General features: G+C 40.6%; 1 protein-coding gene across 1 annotated transcript in view; it reads left to right on the top strand.

Annotated features, from left to right (window-relative positions):
* The window catches only part of ksr2 (kinase suppressor of ras 2), a 396,870-nt gene that overhangs the window by 301,041 nt on the left and 68,127 nt on the right, over positions 1 to 27,702 (top strand). The window contains exons 11-16 of the mRNA XM_055655591.1: positions 5,798 to 5,878; positions 13,612 to 13,653; positions 14,055 to 14,121; positions 18,731 to 18,738; positions 21,172 to 21,215; positions 26,887 to 27,260. Of these exons, the coding sequence (XP_055511566.1) occupies positions 5,798 to 5,878; positions 13,612 to 13,653; positions 14,055 to 14,121; positions 18,731 to 18,738; positions 21,172 to 21,215; positions 26,887 to 27,260 (616 nt within the window). The remainder of the gene's footprint in view (positions 1 to 5,797; positions 5,879 to 13,611; positions 13,654 to 14,054; positions 14,122 to 18,730; positions 18,739 to 21,171; positions 21,216 to 26,886; positions 27,261 to 27,702) is intronic.

Genomic DNA, 27,702 nt, shown 5'->3' with positions numbered 1-27,702 from the left:
TACTGAGTTGGATGATCATCCATGATCATATTGAATGGCGGTGCAGGCTTGAAGGGCCGAAGGGCCTACTCCTGCACCTATTTTCTATGTTTCTATGTTTCTATATCCTGGGTATAGGATAGTGTTAATGTGCGGGAATCGCTGGTCGGCGTGGACCCAGTGGGCTGAAAGGATCTGTTTCCGTGCTGTATCTCTAAACTAAACTAAACTAAAAACTAAACTTCACCTGGTTCAAATCAGGGTCCTCCACCAGAGATATCTTAATCTTTCTGTATCCTGGTGTTGGCTTAGTACGTTAATTTTCAAGAACCATGAATGAATATTGTTAAATGCAGGGGGAAGGAACAATGAAATTCCTGCTTCAGGCAGCTTTACCGGCACATTAATGTTATAACATGACAGAATAATATACAATAATCAATAATACAATAAATTAATAACCAGTAATAGTCTAACCAGATCATAATAGAGCAAACCCAAGCTACATAGCGTAACCAAAACAAAGTCCATAGTAGATTGTTGCTGAACGACTAAGTGGATTTGGTTTGTTTCTAGAAAGTAAAATTGCAACAAGTAAAGAAATAAATAACCCATGCTTGCAGTATGGTGAAGTAAATAACTTGGTAGAAGTTTGACTCATTTGCAAATATTATTTATGTATTCAGTTGGGAAATTAAATTGATGTTATGCAAATCCAGAAACAAAATGGCACTGAAAAGATTATCGGCACTTCATGAGTTGACCTCCTCTTTATTTGGCATATGTTCTTCTGCGATGCGCTAAGTGTCTCATTTACTTCACTAACCCGTTTGCATGTGCAGCACGTTTGTTCAGTACTGAACGTTCTTGTCTTTGACACCTGCCAATAATTTTTTTTGGGTATTGCTCAATATCTCAAATCACAAAAATTTGAAAAGCAACAGAACAACTCCACGTGCTTTTTCTCTCACAGGCCATCTGGTCGTTCATTAACGCACACTACACAAACCTATAAACAAAAGCAATCAAAATTGTAGAATGGGTTAATTATAATATTCTCTCTTTATTTCTTTGATTGATCTGTAAAAATGAAAGAGGATTTTAGTCTATAATTGAGTAAGTATAACACTTCAACATTTACTTCATGTGTTTTCTTATTGAAGTTAAACATTCTGTTGTGACATGAGAGTATCCATTCTGGATTGTTTGTAATAGATTTTTGTCAGGGATTTTATTTACCTATTGGTGCAATTGATCATTGACCTCAACATTAATAAGAGTAATCTCACATCATTTTACCATATGTCTCAGTGCACCAAAGCCTCATTGTTCACCCACCAACCATTTCTATCATTCAGGGTTCAACTTATCTACTGATGTATACCTTACACCAATCTCTCATTAGCTTAAATCCAGAGCCAGCTATTTTCATGTGCCAGACACAGCATACATACACATATTTGTACTTCTCCCATTCTTGCAGGACAGGATGCCATACAACTAGCAAGAGATTAGTGCAGGTATAAGAGTCTACTCCTTGGAGGTGGAAATGCTCAGTATCATGTTTTTTTTTATACAAAATGCTTTTATTCAGAACAAACAAAAATACATAGTTACTACTAACACGATCAAAGAATGCCTATATTGGAAGTTTACAAACAAAGTTATCAAATTAAAATATTAACAATTTTATCAACAATACATTCGACCTCCCGCGGCGACCAGCGTTCGTGAAGGCCTCCAGAATCCCTGTGGACACTGCGTATTCCCACTCCAGGGACACGCGGGCATGGACGTAACCCCGGAAAAGGGGCAGGCAGCAATGCTCAGTATCATGGGAGTGACCACTGCTTAGGCTATAGACAGCAATGCGTTGAAACAAAAGTAGTCTGCCAAATATTTTTTTACTACACAAGCAGACTTATGTAAAATGCATGAAGAGGTCTGCAGAGAAATTTGGAGCTATTCTCTCCTGCATGGACATAATGGACAATCGATATACATCTGGGCTTTACATTGTAGACTTTAGAAGTGCTCCCCCTCACCTCACCCCACTCACCATCATCAACACCAGAGTCCCATCTGTGGAGTCTTTTAAATTCCTGGGAACCATCATCTCCAATAACCTTAAATGGGGGCCCACCATCGACTCCACAGTCAAAAAGGCACAGCTGCAGCTGAGGAAGCACAATCTGCCACAGGCAATGATGGTCCAATTCTATACGGCCATCGTAGAGTCTGTCCTCACCTTCTCCATCAAGGTCTGGTTTGGCTCAGCCACCAAGCACGACATCTGGAGGCTGCAGCGAATCGTCCGATCAGCTGAGAAGGTTATTGGCTGCAACCTTCCCTCCATTGACGAACTGTACACTGCAAGGGCCAGGAAGCGAGCGGGTAAGATCATCTCTGACCCCTCTCACCCTGGCCACAATCTCTTTGAATCACTTCCCTCTGGAAGGTGACTCCGGACTGTCAAAGCTGCCACAGCCAGACATAAAAACAGCTTTTTTTCCAACAGTAGCAGCTCAATAACCCAAAATCTGCCACCCCCTTTTGCTCTGGTATTTTATTTAATTCACATGTTTAATCAATAATGTTTTATTATTAATATTTAATGTTTTATGTGTCAATCCTAACTGTCACTGTATGTCATGTTGTCACTTGCGGACAGAGCACCAAGGCAAATTCCTTGTATGTGAATACTTGGCCAATAAACTTATTCATTCATTCATTCAGTCATTAATTCATCAGTCATGCAGCATCTAATAGCTCATCTTATAACTTCCACTGAAGCACGTTAAATCTATGCAATATTTGCAACATGTAGTGAAAGCCTGTATTTTTTTTATGCAAACTCAGATCATACAAATTCAGACGTTTGCCATCTTGTCCATAGGCTACAATGTGAAGGAGTTTCCATGGTGTCTGAGCATTTATCAAACTGACTTCTGACCAATTCCATTATTGCTGAGGCACTTGGCCCAGAGTACCTGCGGCTTCATGGACCACAAACCTGCTGCCCTGTCTCAACCCTTGCAGTTGCCTGTGAACCAACCACACTGCTGCTATTCTTTCCAACATGGTGCAGCTAAAGCTAGGCTCTGGGTACAAAGTTGCAAAGGGATCTCCTCAAAGGTTATATGTTGCCCCATCGAATGTTTTGTAGCTTTCCACCAGTTATGTTTCCACCACCAGAGCAACAAAATTTAGCAGAACCAGGACTGGTAAAGACAGATGGAAGATCAATACCACAAGAATAAATGAGAGGGTTTGATTTATATTTCTATGCACCTTCGCATTTTTTGATTTGTAAATTTATTTGCCATTTAACTTCCAAGTGGTTGTTGAAATGCTCAGGAATGGAGAAGACATATTTTCGTTGGGAATGGCGGGAAATTCGGATAATGTTTACTGCCGATATATTCAGACGAACCTTTAAAAATTCACTGAGGTTTTTCTCCTTCCTTCATTCTCCAGTTCCGTCATTTCCTTGCCGTGAGGCTTGTTGCAAGGATTGACCATCCATGATGATGTGTGCATGCATGGTCTTGGCACTTGCTCTGAACAAACTAGGCAGCGGAAGAATTATACTGGCAGACCATTAATCTTTACATTTAGATGAAGAAACAAGAGACTGCAGAAAACAAAGGAATTCACCAGGCCAAGCAGAATCTAGAGAGGGAACAGGATAGATGACATCTGGGTCCATTCTTCTAATTCAACCTAATTCAACCTAAATTGTTGTCTGTTCTTTTTCCTCCATAGATGCTACATGGCCTACTGAGTTCTTCCAGTACTGTGTTATTTTCTCATTGCAATGAGTGTCAGCACATGAATTCCATTACATATATGTAAAGACAAGGAGCATTAATTTTGTTGCCTCCTGTTGGACATTACCTTTACATGGAGGACTGGAATCTGTTTTGGGTCCAACACAAAATGCACAAAGAAGTGTGCATGCAGTCAACTGAATGCCATGCTATGGGACCATTGAAGTGGCTGTAATCCTGGGAAAGCCACAAGTTCATTCATGGATGATTGGGCTGCTGTATAAGGGGGAATTGTGTGGAGTTTCTGTGAGGCAGAGCTGTGTGTTCTCTGCAGTTTAGAAGAATGAGATATCATTGAAATTTAAGAAATTCTTGTAAGGCTCAACAGGATGGATGCAGACAGGATGTTTTCCCTTTCTGAAAAGTTTGGAACCATGGGGTATTTTTAAATTCTCTACACTAGAGGGCCCTGGCTGTTCAGTCATTTAGTTCATTCAAAACATAGGTTTCTTGATATTAAATTAATTAGGAGATATGGGGATGAAACAGCAAAATGGAATTGTACTGAAAGCTCAGCCGTGGCCTTAATGAGTTTCAGAGCACTCCACATCGACTACTCTGCAACCAGTTCTTATGTTTTTAATTATTTCATATGCTAGCCGTAAGAGTACAGTGGACAGATCACAGATTACATTTCCACCCAATGATCACCCCAGTGTTGACTGTGAAAATTACCTACAAGTAAAAAAATTAAAACATATTTGTGTATGATGGCTGCAACCACTGCATTGATGTAAAAGCCCAAGTGGTTCATTAATATCCAACAGAGGCGATCTGCTTTCTTTGCACAATCTGATCTATATGTGGTTTCAGACCCATCAATGTCCTCTAACAAGTCACTCATTTCACGAACAGGTAGGTATACGCAGGAAATCCAGTCACACGGGTGGTGGCCAAGATACTGAAAATGTATTGCAATACTTTCCTTCACTTTTCCATGCAATTGTTTACCTTTTGTGAACTTTAAAAAGAACAAAATGTGCTCAGAATAAAGCATATTTGCCTTGTTTCCTCACTTGTTACTTTATGCCATCTGCTGTTATTCTGTTTGCTTTGGCATGTCATTCATTCTGTGGATTGAATATCTTTGATCTTCATTTGCATAATCTTCAAAGTTATGCCATTAGGCTTCTAAGGCAGCGTTATACCTTTGATATCTGAGTACCACCCCACAGCTGGATTTGTAGTGGATGAATTATGATTCAGCTGAGGAAATTCTAATCACTTTGGAGAAGTAAAATAAGTTCTTTGCAGTAAATTAATTTTTATTTTAAAAAAATCAAAATCTTGCTGTTTTAAACTTATCCTTTTCTTCACAATACTTTTTACAATATGCTTATTATTTGTAATGGCCATCATATTGGGTAATGTCCACCAATTCATCTTTCTGTGTGTCATTTTCAAATAAGATGTCATTAAACCAAGCACTTTTCAGGATTGTTTAAGAAGGAACTGCAGATGCTGGAAAATCGAAGGTAGACAAAAGTGCTGGAGAAGCTCAGCGGGTGCAGCAGCATCTTTGGAGCGAAGGAAATAGGCAATGTTTCGGGCCAAAACCCTTCTTCAGACTTTTCAGGATTGTATCCTAGTGGTATCTCTTTGGCAGTTGGTATCCATGAAAGTGTTACTAGTAACCTAGAAGAAACTGAAATTGCAATATTTATAAAACTAATGTTTGTCATTAATAGGGCATAAACAGTTTCCATGGTAACACAGAATAGAACATAAGCAATATAAAAGCTTTACAAAAGTGATGTTAAATTGACAGCACAACTACATTTTGAAATCTCGCCCCAAAACATCACCCATTCCTTTTCTCCAGAGATGCTGCCTGTCCCGTTGAGTTACTCCAGCATTTTGTGTCTACCTTAAATTTTGAAATGACAGCTATTTTCAGTTTGATCCTTTGAGAGAGTATAGTCAACTGTTTTATGTAGACAATAATAATCCTAAATGGGTTTTAAAATGTTGCTTTTCTTCTGAATCAGGTATACTCACTAACATTCGGTTGAGGGCCATCACAAGCAGTGACTTGCTTGAGAGTCACGGCCACACAAGTCCACCACAAGGTAACTCTATTTTTAATAATAGTAAATTGTTATATCTACATATTAGTTGTGAATAATTTACTGCCCAATTTCCTTTTGTGGAACTGAGGTTCTTGATGATAACAGGAGACATGGTTTAATCTAAAGGTTGAAAAGTTAAAACTTTCTTTATTTCATACAGTATGGGAGCATCTTTGTTATATTTATAGTCGAGTCGAGTATTCTATCGTAGTTAGTTCAGTGAAATTGGAATAAAAAAATTACTGTCATTCATGTTGATGCTCTAATTGTAATGAAAACCAACTTGGCTTACTCCTGTTGAAAGGCTTTTGATCACCTTTAACGTAGTCTGGCAGGCCATTCTGTTATATAGAAACAAAACGGTCCAGTTTTTGCAGATGTCCATGTCGATTTTGTCCAGAAGTTAGAAAGTGCATAAAAATCACTTGTTGTATTAACCATAGTTCCACAATATTGTAATGAATGGGATCAAATGCACTTGAGACTGATAAAAAAAGATAATTATAACATTCTTAAAAGTTAAGAGAGAGAGGAAACTAGTTTTGAAGTTTGTAGGAACAAAAGTTTATTTGCATGTTTGACCTGTGCGTTTAATAATACAACGGGAGCTTGTTTGTCTATACGGGTGCCTATTAATTGGGCGTTCATGATGCAGGGCCAGACGGTATTGCAGTGATTCAAGAATGAGGCCTACCAATATCTTATGAAGGCTGGTAATTTATGCTGAAAGAGCAATAAATTGTGGCATTCCCAGCACCGCGTATATCCTGTGAATATATATATAAAAAAAATGGTACATTACAAAATCAGATCTTAATACCATCATAATTAATTCGCGTTTTTGCACTTGCATCATTAAAACAAGATGACAGTATACATAAGAAAAATGTGCACCCAAGTGATCAACTTGGAAATCAGTAATAATTATGGGAAGTGAAAATCTTTTGAACAGTAAAAAATATTAAGAAAATAAAACTAATAAAATGTTAAGTGTGTTGATGAGATTTTAAATGTGCATTGGCCTTTTAATGCTCTTCTGCTTAAGTGCATATTATGGCAGTATTTATAACTATAGTCCGATGGCCAGGAGCTCTGAAATGGGATTTGAATAAATGAGAAATTTTGCAGGACGAGCTGACCCCCACACTTGAATTGTCGGTATGCATACACGGCAAGTAGTATTCATCATTGTTGTATGGCAATCTATCTGCACATCCGAATATGCTCATGCAATGTATTCATGCATTTGTTTCCAAAGCAAGGTGATTTTGTAAAAATGGGAGAGCTTCGCTCTCTTAAATTTATAGCCTGGAAGTTTATCCAAATGTGTCCAAGTCAGCACAAAGAATCCCTGAATTTTAAGTGTAGTTACATTCTGTGTAAAATAGAGCTTCTTCTATGAGTGGCGCAGCTGGTGGATCTGCAGACTCGCAGTATCAGAGTCCTGGGGTTTGAGTGCTGTCTGTGTGGAGTTGGCACATTCTCCTTGGACTGTGTGGGTTTCATCCAGGTGCTTCGGTTTCCTTACAGATCCCAATGACATGCGGGTTTGTAGGTTACTTGGCCTCTGTAAATTGCCCCGAATGTGTAGGGAGTGGAAGAGAAAGTGGAATAACATAGAACTAAGCTCAGGAAGTGCTAATGGACAGGGAGAAATACTAAGCCAACATCACAGATGCATGAGTTCAGAACCAGCATGTTCCAGAAAGAAGGATAAGGACCCCTGGATGACCAAAGAGGTTGTAAATTTAGTCAAAAAGAAATAGGAAGTGTATGCAAGGTTTAAGTGGTTGGAATTAGACAAGGCCTTTGAGGAATATAAAGAAAGGAGGAAATAAATAAGACAGGCAATTAGAAGGGCCATACGGGGCCAGGAAATGGATTTGGCCAGTTGGATCAAAGAAAATCCCAAAGCTTTTTATACCTATATTAAACACAGGACAATAACCATGAAGAAGGTCGGACTGCTCAAGGATGGTTAAGCATAAAGGAGGGTGGCTGGGGATGTAGACTAGGTACTAAATGAGTATTTTTAATCTCTTTTCACCAACGGGAGGAAGATGGAGGACAGTGAGATCTGTGCGGAGAATACTAATATGCCAGGTTAGCTTCAGATTAAGAAGGATGAAGTATTGCGGCTCTTGGAGAGCATTAGGTAGATAAATCCCCAAGACTTGATGTGATTCATCCCAGGTTTTTGAGATGGGCAAGAGAGGAGATTGCTGGAGCGTTGACAAATATCTTTGCATCTTCAATAGCCACAGAGGTCTCAGAGGACTGGAGAGTAGCTAACATTGATTCTTTATTTTCGAAGGGAAGTCGACAGAACCCAGGGAGTTATCGGCTGGTGAGCTTCATGTCAGTGATAGGGAAACTGTTGTAGAAGATTCTTTAGGATAGGATTTACTTCTATTTGGAAAACAATGGGTTAATTAGGGACAGTCAGCATGGCTTTGTACATGACAGGGTGTGTCTTACTAACTTGATCGAGGTTTTTGAAGAAGCAACGAAGGTGATCGATGAGTGTAGGGTGGTGGATGTGGTCTGCATAGATTTTAGTTGTAAGGCATTTGATAAAGTCTCCCATAGGCTGATCCAGAACATTAAGATGCACTTCACAGTGCCTTGGTGTATAGATTCGGAACTGGCTTACTGATACAAGATAGAGGGTTGTGGTGGAAGGCCAAAATTCATGCTGGACGTCTGTGACTAGTGGAGTTCCACAGGGATCTATGCTGGGACTGCTACTGTTTATAATATATACAGTGCATTCAGAAAGAATTCAGACTCCTTCACTTTTTCCACATTTTGTTACGTTACAGCCTTATTCTAAAATGGATTAAATATTTATTTTTTTTATCAGCAATCTACACACAATACCCCACAATAAAAAAGCAAAAACAGGTGTTCAGAAATTTTTGCAAAATAATTAAAAAGATATAACTGAAATATCACATTTACATAATGATTCAGACCCTTTACTCAGTACGTTGTTGAGGCACCTTTGGCAGCAATTACAGCCTCAAGTCTTCTTGGGTATCACACTACAAGCTTGGCACACCTGTATTTGGGTAATTTCTCCCATTTTTCTCTGCAGATCCTCTCAAGCACTGTCAGGTTGGATGGGGAGCGTCCATGCACAGCTAATTTCAGGTCCCTCCAGAGATATTCGATCGGGCTCAAGTCCGGGCTCTGGCCGGGCCACTCAAGGACATTCACAGACTTGTCATGAAGCCACTCTTGTGGTGTCTTGGCTGTGTGCTTAGGGTTGTTGGCGTGTTGGAAGGTGAACCTCCGCCCCAGTCTGAGGTCCTGAACGCTCTGGAGCAGGTTTTCATCAAGGATCCCTCTGTGCTTTGCTCCGTTCATCTTTCCCTCGATCCTGACTAGTCTCCCAGTTCCTGCCACTGAAAAACATCCCCACAGCATGATGCTGCCACCACCACGTATAGTATTGGCCAGCTGATGAGCGGTGCCTGGTTTCCTCCTGTCATGACGCTTGGCATTGTGGTCAAAGAGTTCAATCTTGGTTTCATCAGACCAGAGAATTTCCTTTAGGTGCCTTTTGGCAAACTCCAAGCAGGCTGTCATGTGCCATTTACTGAGGAGTGGCTTCCATCTGGCCACTCTATCATAAAGGCCTGATTGGTGGAGTGCTGCAGATTAGTTGTCCTTCTGGAAGGTTCTCCCATCTCCACAGAGGAACATGGGAGCTCTGTCAGAGTAACCATCGGGTTCTTGGTCATCTCCCTGACCAAGGCCCTTCTCCCCCGATTGCTTAGTTTGGCCGGGCGGCCAGCACTATGAAGAGTCCTGGTGTTCCAAAGTTCTTCCATTTAAGAATGACGGAGGCCACTGTGCTCTTCGGGACCTGCAATGCTGCAGAAATTGTTTTATACCCTTCCCCAGATCTGCGTTTCGATACAATCCTGTCTCGGAGGTCTAAGTTCAATTTTGTGTGTCATAGCAAAGGGTCTGAATACTTATGAAAATGTGATATTTCAGTTATTTCTTTTTAATTACTTTGCAAACATTTCTAAACACCTGTTTTAGCTTTTTTATTGTGGGGTATTGTGTGTATATTGATGGTAAAAAAAAAATTTTTAATCCATTTTTAAATAAGGCTAAAACGTAACAAAATGTGGAAAAATTGAAGAGGTCTGAATACTTTCTGAATGCATTGTACATATGACATGAATGGAAACATGTTTGTTTGTAAGTTTAGAGAGGACACCAAGGTTGTCTAGGTCATGGACTGTGATAAAGGGTGTAAAATATGGAGCAGGATATAGATCAGCTACAGAAATGGGTGGGAAATAGCAGATAGAGTTTAATCCAAGCAAGTGTGAGGTGTTGCTTTTAAGGAGGTCAAAGGTCAGGGGAAAATATACAATTAATGGCATGATCCTTAACAACATTGATGTTTAGAGGTATCTTGAGGTCCAAGTCCATAACTCCTTGTAAGTGGCAACACAAGTAGATAGAGTGGTAAAGGTGGCAAATGGTATACTTGATTTCATAGGTCGGGGCATTGAGTATAGGAGCTTTATAGGACATTGGTTAGGCCGCGTTTGGAGTATTGTGTGCAGTTTGGGTCATCCCATTGCAGGATGGATTACCGGAGGCTCTAAAAAGGTACAGAGAATGTTTACCACAATGATGTGTGGGAAGGAATTGCAGATGCTGGTTTAAACCGAAGATAGACAGAAAAAGCTGGAGTAACTCAGTGGGACAGGCACCATTTCTGTAACAAAGGAATAGGTGATGTTTCGGGTTGAGACTCTTCTTCAGACGAGAATCAAGGGAAAGGGGAACATGAGATATAGACGGTGAAATAGAGAGATGTAGAACTAATGAATGAAAGATATGCAAAAAGTAACAATGATCAAGAAAAGGTGGTGGCCACAATGTTCCATTGTTAGCTGTGGGGGCCTTGAGTTACACTGACAATGAAATTCAACAGGACAACATTGAAACGAGTACGATGACTAGGGTGTGGGAGGAATGCGAAGAGAGGGGATGCAAGGGTTACTTGAAGTTAAAGAAATCAATATTAATACCGCTGGGTTGTAAGCTGCCCAAGCGAAATATGAGGTGTTGTAGATGAGGCCCTCACACGTGTCTCCTCGGTACTTCGCAACTCCGCTCTTGCTCCCCCCCTCACTGTTTAAGCGTGCTTCTCATAGAGCGAGTGCAAGGAGCTCCATGCAAACATACTGCTGAATAGTAAGTAAGTAAGTAAGTTTATTGGCCAAGTATTCACATACAAGGAATTTGCCTTGGTGCTCCGCCCACAAGTAACATGACATACAGTGACAGTTACGAATGACTCTGAAAACACTAAACATTAATAATAAGAAGAATCTTTGTAGGGTTTTCACAGATGACACAAACAAACAAATACAAAACAGCAAGGAGCAGTACACCGTGGCTGCCATCATAGGCACAAGCAGCAGCAACACTGTAAGCAGCTACACAATGATTTGAGCAATAGGAACAATGATTTGATTCTATGTAGGGAGACTATAGAAATGTGAATTAGCATCCACCATTGTTTTCAAAGCCAATCCCACCATTAGGACATCTTAAGAACATGGACGCAGCAGATGCCTTCTTTAGTGTGAAGGCACATTTCCAATGCCTGCCTGCATTATGCAATTCTGTTAATTGTATCGAAGAAATCAGAATTCGAGTCAATAAAAAGTATGTAACAGCTGTGCAAAATATTGGTTAGACCGCATCAGGAGCATCTTGAGCATTTCTGAATACCATACTTTAGGAAGGATTGACGGTCTTTCCTAAGGTTTACAAGTTTACCAAATTGATGCCAGAATTATGTTCTATTTAATTGAATCGAATTGAATACTTATTGTCACGTGTGACAACTCACAGTGAAATTCTTTGGTTGCATACCCAAGGTATGCAAATAGTCACTCATAAAGGGTACTTACAAAGTTACAAAGTACCTCCTGTGCCAGGTCCTCCTGTGTTCTCCACGCTCCCCCTCCTCAAGGCGGGACCTCCATTGTCCATTGTTTTTCCCCCTCCCTCACAGCTGTTCCCTCACGCCAGGTCCTCCTTTGTCCTGTGTTCTAATTCCAAGGATTGACGCAGCCCTGAAGATTAAGAGTGTAATGGTCAGAGTTTTCTGGATATAAAAGGACAATGGATAAGGTAGAGAGAGAGAGGAGTTATTTCTGCTGTTTGGGGTATGTGAGATCAGAAGGTTTGACTCATGAATAAACATAGCACTTCCACAAATAAAGTCAGGAAACATTACTCATGCAAGAAGTGGTGGAAATGTTGAACTCTCCTTGGCAAATATGGCAAATGTATGTACACGGAACGAGCTGCCTGAAGAGGTAGTTCAGGCTGGCACTATAACAACATTTTAAAGACACAGGAACAGGTACATGAATGGGTCAGGTTAGGTGGTATATGGGGCAAATGTAGGCAAATGGGACTAGTGTAGATGGACATCTTGGTCAGCATGGGCGAATTGGGGATTTTTCTGTGCTCTATGACTCTAAATGTCACTGGGTACTGGGCCAGCTATATTTAATCCGGGACTTCAAATCAGATTTTCTTGACCAAAAGACATAGGCTATATGGAGTAGACATAGATGCTGCCTCACCCGCTGAGTTTCTCCAGCATTTTTGTCTACCTTCGGTTATCCAGCATCTGCAGTTCCTTCTTAAACACAGGCTATATGGAGTAGGTCACACAGCAGATGTAATCTTGTTGAAGGGTGAAATAAGTTTGAAGTTCCTAACTACCAATGTCTCTATAAATGGTTCAGTGCCACTATTATAGTAGCAGGTTGTTAATCACAATGGGGGAAAGTAATTTATTTTTTTGTAGAACTTTTACATCAAGCTCTGTGCGATCCATAGCAGAGGTATAATAGACTGGATCATCCTGAGTCAGGATGCAGACTCACCACTTGATGATCTGCTTTGTTGTGGCAACAGAGTTCATTGGAGATTGATCAATGACAATCCACATGGGTCTAACAGGGGAGTGAGTAGGCAGAGTATCCTGGGCCATGACATTGGAGTGCTCTGTTGGCCTTTGACATCACATTGCATGTAATGGACTTTTGAATGTTTTTGAGATATTTCTAATTGACAAGTGATATGTATAAACTCTTTATTAATTAATCTAAAAAATAATGAAAGTAAAAGTAAAGATAATTTAAACCCGTTAAAACATTAAAAAAAATTAAAATAATGATTTAACCACTTCCCAGCACCTACCTTTCACCATGGCCTCCTCTTGCTCTTCCCACGGGCTTGCCATTGCAACCTCAACCCTCACTGATGTAACGCAGAAGGCCAAATGTACTGCATCTCTCTTCAGGAAGATATTGTTTTGTCCTTTTGGCACAAAGGTGTGCCCTTTTGTGCTGACATTTGATCTTCAGCATGCCTCAGATGCCACATAGTTTGTGCAGATCTGACACATCCCTGGGCATGAACGGCTGAAAGCCAGAGGCACCATATCCAGCTGCCAGCCATCAGTCACGTGATGCAGCCCACACTATTAATCTGAAACGTTGGTGCCTTTTTTCAGTTATTTAATGATAACCTAGTGTTGCTTGTAGCATTTGATTGCTGATAGTTAAATTGGTAAATAGAATATAATTATAAAACTAAGGGAATACTTTGTGCCCTGTGTTTCACATGTGGGCTTGATTGCTTTGCTTACAGTTCTGCCTTTTCTCTGTTGCAAGCTTCTCATTATTTCAAGTACAAGCAGCAGTTCATTTTTCCAGGTAAGTGATCTTTAACTTGGCACCATTCCTTCTCACACCACGTCATTGTTAAATTTGTACATTTTAATAGTTATCATGCAAAAGCTGTCATAGTTTTACATTTGTAAGGTGCTTTTTCCTTTTAATAATTGACATTTGGAAATGTTTAATGAACTAAATTGTGTGTATATGATAATTTAACAGTCAAGATCCTTTGATAAATATTTGACTAGGGCACATAAATAAAATTATACTTTCTATTTGATTTTCCCAAGATTAAGGTATCTCTTTTAATATGTGCCATGTGCTTCATTTGAGGCCCTTCAGAGAGTTGGTAGACTTTATTTGATGTAAAAATTATGATTATCTTTTTAATTATCTGCTGGTAATTTCTGTTTTATAACCCAATATCTTGTTCCTAGACGTCACACCTGAGACACAAAATCGAACTCCACAAGTTGTCCTTCATCCTGTCAACTCTGATCCCACGTAAGAGATTTTGCGATTAGCAAATTAGACCCAATTTGCGGTGAAGCCTGTGAATATTAAGCATTGTTTACATTCTGCTGGAATACAGCTGGTTCTGCAAAGGAGTGTCATGTTGAAATTTCGCATTGCATTGTGCGAGAGTTATGCATTACTTTCCCCATGATCAATTTTCATTTTTTCCAAGCCACCAGAGTGAAGACCCCAAGTACAAACTAAGGTTCATAAGGTTCATTTATTGTCACATACACCAATTGGTGTAGTGAAATTCACTGGCCAGGTCAGTCATACAATTTAAAAAAGCAACAGACTCAAAAACACATTTTAACATAAACATCCATCACAGTGACTCCTACACATTCATCACTGTGATGGAAGGCGAAAATAAAGTTCAAGTCCTTCCCTTGTTGTTCTTCCTTGGTCGGGTGCCTCGAGCCACCCGTAGACGGGACAATCTTGACTCCCCTAGCCGGTGGCGTTCAGGCCCTCCGCGTCAATGAGTTCAGCTCCCGCATCGGGAGGATGTCAGCTCCCCCGAGCCGGGCGATCAAACCTCGCGTCGGAGCTGGACGAACCTTCTGCGGCATTGGAGCTCCCGACTAGCCTCTCCCGAGACTGTGAGCCCTTGATGGTAAGTCCGCAGGCCACGGTGGGAGCATTCCCAGGCAAAGGATCCGCTCCAGTGGTAAGTCCAGCAGTGGGGCTCACGACAGTCCGAGGCGGCTTCCCTCTCCAGTGATGGTAGGCCGCAGAGCCCGGAGAATGTGATCCGGAAAATGATCACATCTCCGGGAAGGTAAGAACCTGAAAAAAAAAAGTTTTCCGCCGACACCCACCCCCCCTTCCCCCCACATAAAACAAACAGAAGAACATTAAAACAAACTTTAAACAAATGCTAAAAATAACAAAAAGGATGAAAAAATGAACAGACTGCTGGCAGGGCTGCCATCTCCCTCCTCCAGTCTAAACTCAATGTCCAAACTAAATGCTTTCCAACATATGAATGTATTTAGAATAAAGCTGGTCCCAGATTAATTTTACACATTTTATAATTAAGTTTCCTCAAGTCTATCTATTTTACAGGTGACATCCCTTATCTTTCGAATAGAGAAATATGATTCAGACATGTACAAAAAATTAAACCCACAGGGCAAACATGTTATTTTAACAGATGAACAAATGAGGTTGATTCTTAAATAACCGCTGAAATGGTCTGGTAAGCTGTTCGGTTGTATCATATCCATTGCATTTGAACAAACACCACTGTATAGACAGCTTGATACTGAGCTATGCAGCAAATTTAGACATGGCCAAGTCACTCCCAGCTCAGATAACCCAACAAAAGCCTCCTTACAAACATCTGGGGACTGAATTGGATTGAATTTAATTGAATCTCCTTTATTGTCATTCAGACATTAAGTTTGAATGAAATTGTGTACCTTGCAGTCATGACAGAAAAAAGCAACTAAACACACAATGAACACAATTTAACACAAACATCCATCGCAGTGAATCTCCAGGCACATCCTCACTGTGATGGAAGGCAAAAAGTCTTATCTCTTCGTTCCTTGTTCTCCCACTGCGTCGAGGCAATCGAGGCTCTCGATGTTCAAGCCCCCGCCGGGTGATGGTAAATCCCGCGGCCGATTTTAAGCTCCGCAAACGGGCCGATTCAAACTCTGTGACTCGGGGCGGATGAAGCCGCTACCCTCCAGTCCAGCGGACGAAGCTGCTGTTGCGGGGGCTCCCGAAAATCGGTCACCAACCAGGGACCTGCGAGCTCCTGATGTTACCGTCCACAGGGCCCACGGCCGAAGCCTCCGACGCACCAAAGTTAGGTCGCCGCCACTCCGCCACCACGGCCTCTGAAGTCAGCCAGCTTCGCGATGGTGAGTGCACAGGCTCTGCCTCCGGGAGCCCCCAAGGTTGATTCCATTTGGATGCCGCCAGCTCCACGATATTAGGCCTCAGCGGAGACTGGGAGGTCTGTCCCACAGAACAGTCATGTGCCAGGTGAACCTATTCAAATTCACAGTCATACTTTACAGATAACCTGCTAGACTTTTCCCTCATTAGCCATCTCATTCCCTGAATTTGTCCCGTCACACTAGAACTAACAGAGGATTTACAGCCATGTGGGAATAACTACTTAATGTTGATTCCTCCAGTGTAAACAAGAGTATGAACATTCCTCCTAATCATTGACCATTGTCATCTGTAAGAAGGAACTGCAGATGCTGATTTACACCCGAACTTGGACACAAAATGTTGGAGTAATTCAGCGGGACAGGCAGCATCTCTGGAGAGAAGGAATGGGTGACATTTCGGGTCAAGACCCTTTTTAAGAGTATGAAAAATGGTCTTGACTTGAAATGTCACCCATTCGTTTTCTCCAGATATGCTACCTGTCCCACTGAGTTACTCCAGCATTTTGCGTCTACCCATTGTCATCTCTCAGCTGATAAATGTGTGCTTCACCTCATATTGGAAGAAGAAAATTTCCCAGCCATGACATGTTCACAACAACCAGGAGAAATTCAGAGTTGCTAATCAAACAACCAATTGTTAATTATCAGCAACTGATTAAAGGTGTCTTTGACAGTGTTATCAAGTGGCATTTTTCCATCAACAAATTGCACGTACAGGCCTATCTTTGGAACCACTCAGCTCCAGAAATCATCGCAGTCTTGATCCCAACATGAATCTAGGAATTGAATTCCATCAATGAAGTAAGAGTAGCTTCGCCTCAAATCAAGGCAACATTTATGTGGCATCAGGGAGTGCTGGTAAACTGAAGCATTAGGTGTCCACGTAAAACACTCCAATAGTTGCCGTTCTTTGCTGTTAATCACTGCATCCAACACCCAGAACATTCTTTCCTTCCATCAATGTCACACAGCCCTATTGGCAGTGTATGTCATCCGCAAAATGTATTGCACTTAATCAGCTAGGCCGCCCAAGAGCGCCTCCTTTCCCTATTACCCCAGAGTCTGAAGAAGGGTCTTGACCCAAAACATCCATTCCTTCTCTCCAGAGATGCTGCCTGTCTGGCTGAGTTACCCCAGCATTTTGTGTCTATAATTCTGCCAGGATTTGTACTCTCCACCCCTCTTGTAACCATCCATCAATGTGTCAACTGTTTTGGCCATCCATAGTGCCAGAATCTGCAGCATGCATACACCACTCACAGCACATCTAATTGAACCTGTGTCCACTGAAATCTGCTGCTTTGTCCATATGATGAACTCACTGTGCAACATAATTTCTAGAACATAATCATTGCAGTATTATTAGTGCATACACAGATACTACTATACTACACAAAAAGCTGGAGTAACACAATGGCAACATCTCTGGAGAGAAGCAATGGGTGACGTTTTAGGTTGAGACCCTTGTTCAGACCCGAAAGGTCACCCATTCCTTCTCTCCAGAGATGCTGCCTGTTCTGCTGAGTTACTCCAGCTTTTTGTGTCTATCTTCTGTTTAAACCAGCATCTGCAATGCCTTCCTACGCGGTGTATTACTATAGTACTACTTCCAAAAAAAAGCTAAATGGAAGCAAAATATTTCCAATATAAGGAAAAATGTTTGCTTGACATAAACTTTAGGAATTAAAATAAACAGAGAATATGCTAGAGAGGGAGGTCTGATCCATAACTAACTCATATTCATATTTTGCAGATCCAATAGAATATAATAAATAGCAGACAGTGCCGCTAGAGTATAAAAACAAAATATTTCAACAAATGACAAAATATTTAGAGGTCTTTCATTTAATGTTAAATATAAGGTTATGTTCCCACTTACCTGAATGATTCCAGGTCATAAACAATTATATTCATTATTAATGATCATGGTGATCAGCAATGATAATGTGGGGACAGGCACCTCAACTTAGGCACAAGTAGAACAAGTAACCCTGTGTTTGGGGCGTGCTGCCTGCTGCTTACATAATGCATGCTTGTGGATGACAATATTGTACAGCCTCCTTGCCTCATGTACACAGAGCATCAAGCATTAATTTCCCAAACTCTGCTAAAAGCACACATCGGTGATTTTGGATGTAAACCATTTGTGTGGTCTATTGAAAGGCTGGGTTGCACAATAGAACTTCATGTCCATTTTCTTGTATCTTGTCTCCACTTTAGAGGAATGAAATGCCAGTAAGGTCAGGATAGCCAAACAGAGCAGTTGACAGTGAGACTTGATTACCCAATTAATGTGTTGATTCTCACCCCTGTTGTGCATGCATGCCTCCAGAACCAGAGATCTGCACATCTTACTCCAACTGCCATTAGCTGTGAGATTGTTAATTATGTTGCCAGTACATATTAGTAATCTAACACGAGCCACAAATCTGTTGTATTTAGTGTAACAGAGAGAACAACAGGCAAAGATGAAAAAACTTCAGTTTCATTCTCAACAGTTATGAGCTTTTTTAACTTCTGTGATTAAGTATTTATCTGAGCATCCATTTGACCCAGTGAACAAGGTGTCCACGGTAGCTTACTTTGTACTTTATATCCTTGTTGGATGGATGGGAGGATTTGAGGAAGGACATTCCTCAAATTTGAGGAAGGACACTCTTGCTCTTGAGGGAGTGCAGCGTCAGTTTACAAGGTTAATTCCCGGGATGGCGGTGTAAATATCTTCCTCAAGCTTACCCCCCTAATCTAGTTCAGTAAAACACTGACTCAAGCACTGGACCAACTAATCTTTATTTTTAGAACAACCACAAATACAATACCTAACCACAGGGTTCGTTCCGTGTCTCTGCCTGGCCAAGCCCTTCAGCCTCGTGCAAGCAGACACCGCCCAAAAGGTCACGCTGTCCCAAGCGCCCTTCCAGAAGATCGACACCGATCTAAATGGGGGCTACCTTTTACAGGTCCACGAACCTTGAGGGGCCGAACTACATAGAGGTGGTCCCCCTCACAATCCAATCATACATATCAATTACATCAATACACTATTGACAGTTCCCAACCTGATTACAGATAATCTTAAAGAATGTTTCTTACAGAAGCTTCTGGAAGGAAGTTAGGTTAACTGAATAATGCAACATTTACCCTGGAACACAAATAATTCTGCCAGGGCTTAACAGTCTGGCAAATCAACAACAGCAGGGTAACTGTCTTGCAACATTATTTACATTATTTACAATTTCTTTGCAGCAATCCAATCATAGCAATGCATTTAAGTTTCTTTGCAGAGTTGTAATACATATTATCAATTAGGAGGAAATGAAGAGAACACCTGGATCTTTCACCATCCTGCATATCAATCTGAGGCTCAGACTGGTCGGTGCCATCCGCAGCCTGTAATTTTCCACTGACAAAGGTTAAGCAATTCTGACAAATGCAGGGATTCTCCATTTTATAGTGTCTTTAATTTGGTCAATATTAACAGCAGGACTGTCATGCTGAGAGAATGTAGTGGCTGGGCTTGTATACTCTGGAGTTTAGAAGGATGAGAGGGTATCTTATTGAAACATATGAGATTATTAATGGTTTGGACATGCTAGAGGCAGGAAACATGTTCCCAATGTTGGGGGAGTCCAGAACCAGGGGCCACAGTTTAAGAATAAGGGGTAAGTCATTTAGAATGGAGACGAGGAAGCACTTTTTCTCACAGAGAGTTGTGAGTCTGTGGAATTCTCTGCCTCAGAGGGCGGTGGAGGCCAGTTCTCTGGATACTTTCAAGAGAGAGCTAGATATGGCTCTTAAAGATAGCGGAGTCAGGGGATATGGGGAGAAGGCAGGAACGGGGTACTGATTGGGGATGATCACAATGAATGGCGGTGCTGGCTCAAAATGCCGAATGGCCTACTCCTGCACCTATTGTCTATTGTCTATTGTCTATTGAGGATATGTCTCTGAATGGCACCCACATTATTCTATTTTTTATTATTTCCCATTTAATGACTGTGCAGTTGTCTCCTACTTTCCAAGTATTTCTCAGGTTATATATAAAATTGCCCTATCATTTCATTTATATTTACTGTCCTCGATACAATGCCCATTGAACATATGTTAAATAGTGTTCGGCCTGCTGCCCTCTGGAAGGCGCTATAGGTGCATCAAAACTAGGACAAATAGACTCAGGAACAGTTGTTTTCCGAAAGTCATAACTACTCTTAACTCACACATGCACTGACTTCACAGCCCAACACCCGGACTTCCATCTATTCTATCTACGTACTGAAATTTGGAACTGTAATGTGTATTGTAACTAAATTTTTAATATAAATTTAAAAAAAAAAATTTAATATAATTTTTAAACATCTGCCTAAGAATACTACCTATTCATCCTTCACCATTTTGCCTTTATAGATATGTATATAACGCCGCAGAATTGTGCACCTATCCCCCCCCCCTCCCCCCTTGTTTTGTTTTCTGTTTCTTGTTTTTTGTACTAAATTATATGTATGCACTGAGTACGAGCTGCTTTTAATCTCATTGTACATGTATAGTGACAATAAATGGCATATCTATCTATCTAGTGTGACTGCAGCTATTGTTCAGATTTATATTTGTGGGAGAATTGGTCAAAGGCCAGCTCCAACCTTCTCACATTCTGGAGCTCACCATTGATCCACAGCCCCTGCCTTACACAGGTTGGGGCCAACAAAATCCAACGGATGAGTATAATATATGTGCAGACACCACATTTAAATCAATGTTTTGTCTAAAAATATTTTGGAATTAACTATGAGATGAACATGAAATATCAATTAGCATTCTAATGCAATGATATGTGCAAAATAGGTGTATATTGAAAGTACTGCCTCTCAGCAATTCTGAGCACATTTTCATTCATTACAATTAATGATTAGAACATACCCCATTCCTGTCTTGTACATATATTCCAAAACAGCTAATTTGCTAACTTTAGGCTGTGCATGCCTTACACAAGAAGAAGAAGCTAATCTTGTCCCAGTATAATCTCTCTCAGTTACTGTTCTTGTTTAAATTGTTGTTTTAATTTGTGTGCCCTTTGTTCAAACAGTTCGACTGTGCTAAAGCATAATTGTCTGTTTCCTCACTAGTGGAGGAAACCCAACACTTCGAGTGGAAGTGAATGAGCCCACTTCAGAGGTAAGTTCAACATAATTAAATATGTTTAACTAACTTCTTACAGCTAATACCTTCATTTATTAAATTTAATCAGCAATAGAAATGAAGAAACATAACCAATTTATTAAGAGATTTAATTTGAGAATGTGTCAATCTCCCAAATAAATCTCGGAAGCTAAGCCTTGACTTTCCCATCGCCTGGCATTAACTTGCTTATTTAAAAATGGTGTGTAGGAAGAATTTACCCCTGCACAATTAAAAGAGGTGGCACCGTGGTGCAGCAATAAAGTTGCTGCCTTACAGTGCCAGAAACCCGGGTTTGATTCTGACTAAGGGTCTTGTCCGTACGGAGTTTGTACGTTCTCCCTGTGACTGTGTATGTTTTCTCTGGGTGCTCCAGTTTCCTCCCACATTCTAAAGATGTGCAGGCTTGTAGGTTAATTGGCTTCTGTAAATTGTCCCTAGTGTACAGCTGACTGCTGGTCAGCATGGACTTGGTGGACTGAAGGGCCTGTTTCCACGCTGTATCTCTGAACTAAACTATAGTCGTAAGCATCTTATTATCCATTCCATTAAAGTTGGCAAAGCTGAATATAGGCTAACCACTTGTTTTGTATGATCACCTCCGAATTATGCACCATTTCAAACTCTTTGTCTTGTGTTGTGTAATATACTGTAACTGGAACCGTCATTGATGATAAAAATGTACAATAACAGGCTAAAGCCTTCAGCAGAAAGTGGGCCATTCCCCGCTCAATACCATAAAAAAATTAAAAGCCATCTGATGAATTAAAAAGCTATGCATATCAATTCTTCTAAAGCGTTTATTCACAATTAGCCCTGTAAACCTTGCTGCAAATTACACATATTGGAGTTAATGGCGAGAAAGGCAAGAGGCTTGACTGTATTGCTCTCCTCCTAACCCTTTGTACTTATATGGCTTGCCAATACTCGCTGTGGGAGACGTGGAAACATTGCACCTGAATGAGATATTGGAGAGCTGCCATCACATCAGAAGCATACTTCAGCATTAGTCAACACATTTAGAAAGAAGAGGTAAATGAAATGGTATCATGAAAGAAGTGCATCATTTCCTATCTCACTTCACAGCTAATTGCAGGAAGAATTTATTCCAGGCAAATTTCTTGCTGTGCATTGACTCAAACCCAAATTTTCCATTCACTCTTCCTTTACCCATCTGTACAAAAAATCTTAATTTTCTGTTGAGATAAAAATTGTGTCACCATTCAAGATTATTTATACATCATTTTTTTGTAACGTATTTCAAGGGATGAAAGAAAACATTTTTTTTACAACCGTTGCGAGGGTGTGGAATTAATTTTCTGTTGAGATACAAATTGTGTCAGCATACAATTGTTGTGCAACACCCTCAAAACAATTTGTTGAGGAAAATAATTTTACTTTCATCCTTTGAAATACCTTACAACTAGATCCTTAGCTGTAGTGCCTCTCAGCTTATGGCAGCAGACTTCTTAAATAAATCCTTATTTAACGTACCTCTTTATAATGGAGTTACACTGCTGCCCCCCCATCCCTGACTCGCAACGCATCCCCTGCTATTTACAGCGCCAGCCACTCGTACCGTCCCCCGCTGCTTGCAGCACCACACCCAGCTCACACCGCCTGCCTGACCAGAAATAGTGATCGATTGTCGGTATAGACTCTGTGGACTGAAGAGCTAGTTTCCATATAACCATATAACCATATAACAATTACAGCACGGAAACAGGCCATCTCGACCCTTCTAGTCCGTGCCGAACACATAATCTCCCCTAGTCCCATATACCTGCGCTCAGACCATAACCCTCCATTCCCTTCCCATCCATATAACTATCCAATTTATTTTTAAATGATAAAAAACGAACCTGCCTCCACCACCTTCACTGGAAGCTCATTCCACACAGCTACCACTCTCTGAGTAAAGAAGTTCCCCCTCATGTTACCCCTAAACTTCAGTCCCTTAATTCTCAAGTCATGTCCCCTTGTTTGAATCTTCCCTACTCTCAGTGGGAAAAGCTTTTCCACGTCAACTATGTCTATCCCTCTCATCATTTTAAAAATCTCTATCAAGTCCCCCCTTAACCTTCTGCGCTCCAAAGAATAAAGCCCTAACTTGTTCAACCTTTCTCTGTAACTTAGTTGCTGAAACCCAGGCAACATTCTAGTAAATCTCCTCTGTACTCTCTCTATTTTGTTGACATCCTTCCTATAATTAGGCGACCAAAATTGTACACCATACTCCAGAATTGGCCTCACCAATGCCTTGTACAATTTTAACATTACATCCCAACTTCTATACTCAATGCTCTGATTTATAAAGGCCAGCATACCAAAAGCTTTCTTTACCACCCTATCTACATGAGATTCCACTTTCAGGGAACTGTGCACAGTTATTCCCAGATCCCTCTGTTCACCTACATTCTTCAATTCCCTACCATTTACCATGTACGTCCTATTTTGGTTTGTCCTGCCAAGATGTAGCACCTCACACTTATCAGCATTAAACTCCATCTGCCATCTTTCAGCCCACTCTTCCAACTGGCATAAATCTCTCTGTAGACTTTGAAACTCTACTTCATTACCCGCAACCCCACCTATCTTAGTATCATCTGCATACTTACTAATCCAATTTACCACACCATCATCCAGATCATTGATGTACATGACAAACAACAGTGGACCCAACACAGATCCCTGTGGCACCCCACTCGTCACTGGCCTCCAACCTGACAAACAACCATCCACCATTACTCTCTGGCATCTCCCATTCAGCCACTGTTGAATCCATCTTGCTACTCCACCATGTTTCCATGTTTTATCTTTAAATAAATTTTAAAGCAAAATCATCATCCAACTCGTTATGGTGAAGATGCTTCATTCATATAACACAAAGATGCAAGGAAACCTTAAAAAAAAACAGAAAAAGCAATGTGGCCAACATTATAAAATGGTCAATCAATGCTTCAATAACTTTACTCATATGTAAATGTCCATAATGTTCTGGGTTTGCCTGTTTCGAGCAACTAATCATGACAACCATGGAGAGAGCAGACAAGGTTCTCAATGAGCAAAACCATAAGATGTTTGAAACTTTCTCTCCATATCTTGACATCTCTCCATCTCAGGCATTAGGTTAACTACAACACTCATGATATGGTCTCCTCTCAGATTGGTTGACTACTTTCCAAACTCTCCCCATTCAGCCCACGAGCTACCCTGAGCCTGTCACTTTAATTCTCTATCCTACTCCCAATCTGACCTCTCGAACTTTAGTCTCCAGCAACAATACCCAGCATAAGATTAAGAAAATACAAGTCTTTGGACCTGGCACAGTAAAACCCTTGGGACTTAACATTGAGGTTAACAATTACTGCTAAACCTCAAAATAGCCCAAGTGATAATGACACATCGCTCCCAGATGAACTCAATGCTTCCTATGGTTGCTTTGAAAGGGAGAACAGCAATGTACCATCCCAAGCCCCCACTGTCGCTGATGGCACTGTGATCTCAGTCACAAAGTTCAACATCAGTTGATCCTTCATGAAGGTGAACCCTCGCAGAGCATTCAGCCCCGATGATGTACCTGGCTGTGTGCTGAAAACCTGAATGGACCAATTGGCTGGAATTTTCATTACCATCTTAAATTATTCACTCCTACATAATACCAGTACTCCAGAAGAATAAGGTGACATGCACATCCTTTGTGATGAAGTGCTTCGAGAGATGATTAATATGCATACCAACTCCTGCTTGAGTAAGTATTTGGGCCACTGCAACAGATCAACAGCAGATGCGATCTCACCGGCTCTCCACTCTACACTGAACCACTGGGACAACAAGAACCTGTGCATAAGGCTGTTGTTTATCGACTACATCAACTTATCATCAAACCACAGGACTCTGCTCCTGGGCATCTCAAATCTGCATTCTCAGTCGCTGCTCTTCACACACTATGTCCATGACTGCGTAGCCAGGCACAGTACCAATGTTTTACCACCATTATTGGACAATTAACAGGTAGTGATGAGTCAGAGTACAGGAGGGAGTTTAATAATCTGGTTGATTGGTGCTAGAACAACAATCGTGTTCTCAATGTTCACAAGACCAGGATCTAATTGTTGACCACAGGAAGTGAAAGCCAAGGTTCATGAACCCATCTTCAATTGTGGGAGAACAGTGGAGAGAGAGTCAACAGCTTCAGGTTTCTGGCTGTGCACATCCTGCACCCAGCACATTGTTGACTTACATTTTAGTCCTCGCACTCCTTTTGGGTCCTCAACAATTTCCACCTCACCACTTCAACCCCATCCCAGGCAAAATAATCGGCAGCCTTTAACCTGAGTATGACCTCAGGACACATAGTTCCATAAGGTCAACACCCCACCCCGAATCGCCTCCTTGCTGAACAATGCCCGAAGATACTTCACAAATTCCCACCACTGCACCATTCCGATCCCGAGCTGAAAAGCTCCATCTCATCACCCATCTCCAGCCTTTCTCTCCCATGCTCACAACTCTCCACCTGTTGCACTGCATGGAGGAAAGAATTGGTGCACACTAAATGTATATCCAGCGTCTATCCAGAGATCCAGCGTGGACCAGAGAGTTGCTAAATACGTGTTTAAAAGAACATGTTACATATGCTACGTGATTGATTATTGCTTCGGTAAACTGCTGACAAATTTGCACTAAAATAAATTGTATGTTGTTGGGGAGTCTAGGATTACGAGAGCTAAGTCTAAAAATGAAAACTAAGGATTTCACGAGTGAAGTCAGATTACATAAACATATTACAGAAGTTTCAAATTCACCAGTAAATGACAACTGGTGCACAAACAATTGTTAATTTTAAATCTGAGTTCGATGGAATTTTGTGTAATAAAGATGTATGGAAAGAAGAATGCAGTTGGCCAAGATTTTACTGATTGGTAGAACAAGATCATGGGCCTGATGCTGATCAGATGTACTTGTCTGTGACAGTTACTGCTGATTGAGGCTAAAACTGACCATTTATTTTGGCCAGGCCCCTAACAATTGGACCTACCATGGAGGGACTGTGCATGTCCTTCCATACTTTTGTGCAGCCAGGAAAAGTGAACGCTTCTTGGGAGTCAGTTCTAGGCCTGCTCCCAGATCCAGTTAAATCTGGAGTGCAGGAGGATAGGAACAGAAGCAGGCTATTTACTTCATGTATTCAAGAGAGAGTTAGATATAACTCTTAGGGCTAATGGAATCAAGGGATATGGGTATAAAGTAGGAACGGGATACAGATTTTGGACGATCAGCCATGATCATATTGAATGGTGGTGCTGGCTCGAAGGGCCAAATTTTCTAAGTTTCTATTCATGTACTAATGATAAAACATTGTACCTCATAAAAATCCCAAATATAAATCTTTTGGGTTTCTCATTATCCTGCACCTATTGTCTATGTTTCTATGTTTTTATGTTTCATTGAGCTTCTTTGTTATATATTGTATTAAATCGTAAAAGCTTATTTTCAATTTGAAATGATAAACTAGCTGTCAATGTTAGAACAGGTTAAAATGTTTCAAAATGCAGTAGGGAAATGTTTAATTGTTAATCATGAATATTGAAATATTGTGTATTACAGTTATGTTAGATGTTTTCCCTGGAATCTAAGCTTCATAAAAATCATTTCCTTTTCTCAGAATGAAGATGCAAATGATGCTTCTAAGTCAGATGGTTCGGAAGATGACTTTGAGGAAATGAATCTATCTTTATTGTCTGCACGGAATTTTCCACGGAAAGCAAGTCAGACCAGCATTTTCCTCCAGGAATGGGATATCCCATTTGAGCAGCTGGAAATTGGAGAACTCATAGGCAAAGGACGCTTTGGCAAAGTCTACCATGGTCGTTGGCATGGAGAGGTGGCAATCCGTTTGATTGATATTGAAAGAGACAATGAGGACCATCTAAAACTTTTCAAAAGGAAAGTAATGGCATATAGACAAACCCGACATGAGAACGTGGTGCTGTTTATGGGAGCCTGTATGAGTCCCCCTCATTTAGCTATTATCACCAGGTAAGTGTCCGTTTAATGTCATTTAGTTATGGGTTAGATTAAAAAGTACAAAAGTCCTGCTCTGAAAGATATTGTATTGCTATAACAAAATAAGATGACAACATTTGGAGGTACAATACATTCAACTTTTTCATTTGCAACATAAGGTATAATAAACATGGCATGGGTTACTATGCAATATGAATCGCCATAATGTTATTGTCTCCAATTTCCTTGAGACATATCAGACTGGTGTACATAGATGGTTATCTGTTATCAGTCCTGGCTATCATGGATTCTCAATGTGAAGCTTGACATTTAATAAGGTTGAAGAACCGGCCATAAATGTTCCCTTTTAATTTATTTTTTGCCCCATTCAATTATAACGGGAATTAAGATTAGATCATACTTTATGTAAATGATCTGGTTAAATATTTTTACAGATACTATTAACCTGGAAATA

The sequence above is a fragment of the Leucoraja erinacea genome, chromosome 25, assembly GCF_028641065.1.
Source record: "Leucoraja erinacea ecotype New England chromosome 25, Leri_hhj_1, whole genome shotgun sequence".
NCBI classification, from domain to species: domain Eukaryota; kingdom Metazoa; phylum Chordata; class Chondrichthyes; order Rajiformes; family Rajidae; genus Leucoraja; species Leucoraja erinaceus.
The sequence above is the reverse complement of the archived record's forward strand: the minus strand, read 5'-3'. Positions and strand labels throughout refer to the sequence as shown.